Source organism: Cryptomeria japonica, unplaced genomic scaffold, assembly GCF_030272615.1.
Source record: "Cryptomeria japonica unplaced genomic scaffold, Sugi_1.0 HiC_scaffold_60, whole genome shotgun sequence".
Taxonomy (NCBI): domain Eukaryota; kingdom Viridiplantae; phylum Streptophyta; class Pinopsida; order Cupressales; family Cupressaceae; genus Cryptomeria; species Cryptomeria japonica.
The window spans coordinates 59,194-65,000 of NW_026728882.1; the positions used below are offsets into that span (position 1 = coordinate 59,194).

Below are 5,807 nucleotides of genomic sequence, written 5' to 3' on the forward strand. Positions count from 1 at the left end.
CTACTTTGTGTTTTAAAAGAATATTGAAAAATGAATAAAAAGATAATAGGCAAAATTATCCTTCTATACAACTATTAAAATTAATTTAGAAAAAAAAAAGAACATTCAATATTTTAAATTAATTTTTTTGTTAAAAAAGTGAAATATAAACGTGACCTCAAATATCCATCAATTCTTTTTCTCGGAAATTTATATTCTACTACACTTTCAAACGGAAGTTGTCATCTAGGATTTAAAGTTTTCGGGTAAAAAAATGGGAGCAAAAACAGAATACCTTTTCACCAATATCTTAAGGACGGACAATGGAAAGCACAATATTGCATAAACAATTAAAGGAGTAATGAGATTTGATTAATTAAAGAGGACAAATTGGAAAGATTTGATTCCATTAGAGATATTGTTGTAAAGCGTAGAGTATTTGGTGACGTAATTCCTATGCAGGTGCTTGCAATTTACGCTGAAAAATCCAGTGGACGGTGACGATACTTATTCACTTCCAACACAGTCCACAATATTTGGTGCTTGAGCCACACAAAAATCTATTCGTAAAACTGGACATGTGGCTGGCAAGTCAGTAGGCCCATGGCCTCTTATCTTCAAGAGAAAAAAACATTAAGAATCTTCTTTTTTCTCTTCTTTTCGCTATGTTTGGCAGGAAACAAGGCATATGTTTAAGGAATGTTCCAATGTCACTGTTGAGATAAGATTTCATTATATGGCTGATGAATCTATGTTTTGTAAGTAGATCCATCGTCGATGGCCATTTTTGTTGTCTATTTAAGCTACAAGTCGAAAGGAAATAGATAAGGCAATCGGTCTCAGAATTGTGAGAATCAGAAGTGCAATGGCTAACAAGAACGGGATTGATGTAACAGAGTTTGCCCATTTTGCAAATCCTGACTGGTAAGATTTTTTATTTCGTTGAAATTTTATTTTTCTTATTTGTTTTAAATGGTGTGTTCTCTGTCTTATTACAAATTTTAATAATTTTTTTACGGATGGATCTTTATTTACAACGTTTTAACTATATGATAAGAATAGATAAACTTTACTTGGACTGAAACCTCTTCAACTGTATTATAACTTCTATTAATACCAAACAAATTGTATCTTTTGATTGATTTAATTCTACTTTTCTTAGCACTACTTTATGTTTAGAGTAATTCTACTCTTCCCTATCAACACCTGATTACTTAAGCTGGAGAAATATATATAAATCCTAATTTTATGTATATTGCTATGATGTAATGGGTGATTGCAGGGAAGATCCAGTGCACAGGAGGTGCATCGCTGCAAGCCTAGTGAATGTTGTGTACCTCCTTGAAACCAACGAAAACCAGGCTAATGAATTGTGTTGCTTGCTTCAATTTGAAGTGAAGGAAACTGTAATCGATGACAATGACAACTCTATATATGGGGTTGTTTTTCAGTGGCATGGAACAACGAATGCAGGTCCAGGTGGGCCTCCTTCTAAAGTAGTTGCATTCAGAGGTACGCTTCTTCGACCAAAAAATATTTCTCATGACTTGGTCGAAGACATGAAGGTAGCCATTAGGCACTATGACTCCATATCCAGGGTTGAAAAGGGCTTACAATACCTAAGAAAGAGCCTGCATAACAATGGGTACAACAATATTTGGCTTGCAGGGCATTCATTGGGAGCTGCTATTGCATTGGGAACAGCAATGAACCTTATGAAGGAAGAACGTCATAATCTTGAAGCACATCTTTTCAATCCTCCATTTATTTGTCCTACTGTTCCACAGTTGAAAGTTTTTGAAATGGGTGGAAACTTTTCAGTGTTGAGAGACAATCAGAGATCGCTTGAGTTGTACGCTAAGTTCGTTGGCATCAGCGATTGGGTACCCAACATCTATGTGAACCAAAAGGATCCCATCTGTCAAACTTATGTTCACTATTTTGAGGTGTTAATGGGTATATATAGACATAAAAGTCATTTGCTTTATGAGAGTATGAAGTATCTCTTTTCTTTTGATCTGGTTAAGAAGAAAAGCCCCTGGCATTTAGTTCCCTCTGCTACGGTGATTGTGGCGACAAAACATTTCTTTCACAACCATCATACTATTCGTCAATGGTGGCTTAAGGATCTTCGTATCAATAGTATTGAATATATCCCTCCAGATGAAGTTATTCAAAGTATCAAATATAACCTTCCAGTTGAAACGGTTTAGTAGAATTCCACAGTGCAGCTTCTCATCCTTTCTTGACAGTAAAGAAGAGTGATGTAAGTGCATGTTTTACATATGCATATGTATGTTTGAATAGTAATGTATCAATAACTTTTTCTTTCACATAAATACATTATAGAAATATAGACACATATTTCAACGTGGAGATAGAGAAGAGTGTGTGATTGTAGAGCTTGTCATCTTTACGTAGAGTATATTATGTGCAAGTATTTATAAGTAAATTTTATTTTTAATTTTATATTATTATCTAAAAATAATAATTTAATTAAATGTTTGGATATATGCATATCATTTATAATTTATAATTTGTATTTGTATTTTTATTATTTTAAATATTATATGTGTCAATATTTGAAAGAAGAAAAATAGCATATAAAAATATCTTAATATATATACATTCTTATTAGTGAAAAAGCATATTAATTTGTAGAAAAGCTGATGATCATATTTTATTTTATCATTTTAAAAATAAATATATGTTTATACACTTAGCTCTACATCATTACTTTTATACCAACTCTTATACAACTACCTATCTCCTATTTATCACACCTTCTTATGCACATCCTTCAATTTTGTTTCTTGCTAACTAGATTTGACCATCATATTATTCTTAAAAAAGTCTATGGTTGTGTTGATAACCATGTGCTTGTGAACTTGTCCTCTGCCGACTTAAAATTAAAGCTTGAAATTAAACAATATTGACATTCTTAATCTTCTATTTTAAAAGGAAATTGATAATTATTATCGTATAATAGATATTATGCAATAGAGGTAAATTATATTCAATTCTCTCATTATCAGCATCTAGTATACACATGTCCACTCTTTCATACTAGAGAATTTGGTGTAATATAAAGATTGACAAACATGTATTCCTAGTTCCTTGCCAAGTACTTTTGAACTTGATCAATTTCTAGGAGTTTATTTGGAAGAAATTTTCTCCCTACGATCAATCATATTGCTTAAGATATTTATAAAAATCATAAATCCCGATTATTTGAAAAAATTAAAGTAGAATGTTATATATCATGATAAGTTGTAGCAAAAAATATCATTGTCTGCATTGATGAATACAAATAAAGAAGATAGATTAAAAACATAACTTCATCTCAAACCCACAAAATTTTCTTATGATAAATATGAGAACCAAAACTTTTCTTATGATAAATATGAGAACCAACAGAAAATTTTAGATAGTTCATTAACTTAAAACATTTTCTCTAGATCTAACATTAGATAATCTTGAAAGTAATTTGTATTTAATTTTTTATTATTTAAATATGTACCATCACCTTTTCAATTTACATTCTAAATATATATATAAATTTATATAAAAAATTAATTAATAATTACTTTTTTTCTCCATTTAAAATAGTGGTGAAGAAGCATAAAGGGGCATGCCAAAATAATATTATCAATAAAAATCCAAAAAGTTTAAAATGCTTACTAGTCCTTTTATTTGTGCAGTGTTTACTTTTGTCTAATTTTAATCGCTTCATATGTTTAGAACATATACATACATATTAATTTCATATTTATTTAATATCTTACAAATTTCTTTCAATTTCTCTTTACATATTATTGAATATTAAATTAAATCTAGATATATTTATCTTATATTTTATTTGAAGTTTATAATCCATTGACTTTGATCCAAAATCTTAATAAAATTACTATTCTTAATAATATAGCATTATGTTAATAAAATAAATTGAATATTTTATATTCTATCTTTCATAAATCGATACTCTTATATTAATTTTTTTCTCCATGTATAGAAAGGAGAAGGATTATAAGAATAAAAGTGGCATTCCCAAATAATATAATTATTGTAGTTAAGCAATATAAACATTAAATATATAATATGTATTGAACTATTTTGTTTAGTTCATTATTTACACACACATATATGTATGTATGTATGTATGTATGTATGTATGTATGTATATGTACATATGTATGTATGTATATGTACATATGTATGTATATATCCAAAATCTTAATAAAATTACTAATCTTAATAATATAACATTATGTTAATAAAATAAATTAAAAATTTTATATTCTATCTTTCATAAATCGACACTCTTATATTAATTTTTTTCTCCAATGTATAGGAAGGAGAAGGATTATCAGAGTAAAAGTGTCTTCCCAAATAATAGAATTATTGTAGTTAAGCAATATAAACATTAAATATATAATATGTATGTGTGTATGTATATGTATATGTATATGTGTGTGTATATATATGTGTATATATGTATATGTATATACATATACCTACATATATATACATATACATATGCATACATATCCATATATATGCATATATATACATATACATATGTATGTATGTATGTATGTATGTATGTATGTATGTATGTATATATATATACACATAAATATACATGTATATGTATAGATGTACGTGTATATATATATATACACATATATATACATATACATATACATGTATGTATATATGTATACATATATGTGCATATATATATGTATATGTATATATACATATATATACATGTATATACATACATACATATATACATATACATATATGTATATATGTATATCTACATATACATATATATGTATATATAGATATAGATATACATATACAAATATATATGCATATATATATGTATATATATGTCTATATATATACATACATATACATATATGTATATACATATATATGTATGTATACATATATACATATGTATATATACACATATATACATGTACATATATATGTATATGTATATTCATATACATATACATATAGATGTATGTATATAGATGTATGTATATAAATGTATATATATATGTACAATTTGTATATATATGCATATATACATATACATATATGTATACATACATATATATGTATATGCATATATGTATATATATATATATATACATATATGTACATATATATGCATATATATATGCATATATACATATATATATATATATATATATATATATATATGTATATGTATGTATATATATCTACATATATATACATATATATATATGCATATATATACATATATATATGCATATATATGTGTATATATATGCATATATATATGCATATATATGCATATGTATATATACATGTATATACATATACATATAGATATATGTATATATATGTGCATATATATAGATATGTATATATGTATATGTTTATATGTGTGTGTACACATACATATACATATATGTATATACATTTATATGTATGTATACATATATACATATGTATATATACATGTATATACATATACATATACATATACATATAGATGTGTGTATATATATGTATATATATATGTGTGCATATATATATGTATATGTATATATATATATGTATGTATATATATATATGTATGTATATATACATATATATACATGTACATATATATGTATATGTATATGTATATATTTCCACTATAAAAAAGATGTGATGGATTGTTTTTAGAGGATGATAACATATGTAAGACTTTCTTGGAGTGTTCATTTTCAAAACCCAAAATATTAGTTAACGAATGCCTATGTGTTGAGCTTGGGATGAAG

The 5,807-nt window shown here is 26.1% G+C and overlaps 1 protein-coding gene across 1 annotated transcript; it reads left to right on the plus strand.

The window, feature by feature from the left end:
• Positions 1-818: 818 nt before the first annotated feature.
• On the plus strand, positions 819-2,335 carry LOC131863304 (GDSL esterase/lipase At4g10955-like). Its single transcript, XM_059215110.1, has 2 exons — positions 819-903; positions 1,262-2,335. Exons 1-2 carry the CDS (start codon positions 845-847, stop codon positions 2,190-2,192), a joined length of 990 nt encoding a protein of 329 aa, XP_059071093.1. The 5' UTR covers positions 819-844; the 3' UTR covers positions 2,193-2,335.
• The last annotated feature ends 3,472 nt before the right edge of the window (positions 2,336-5,807 follow it).

What these genes read in the sequence shown, in the direction of transcription:
- LOC131863304 (XM_059215110.1), top strand. Translation starts at nt 845, where the DNA reads ATGGCTAACAAGAACGGGATTGATGTAACAGAGTTTGCCCATTTTGCA. An exon ending in CATTTTGCAAATCCTGACTG is followed by an intron (nt 904 to 1,261) that starts GTAAGATTTTTT and finishes GGGTGATTGCAG; the next exon opens with GGAAGATCCAGTGCACAGGA.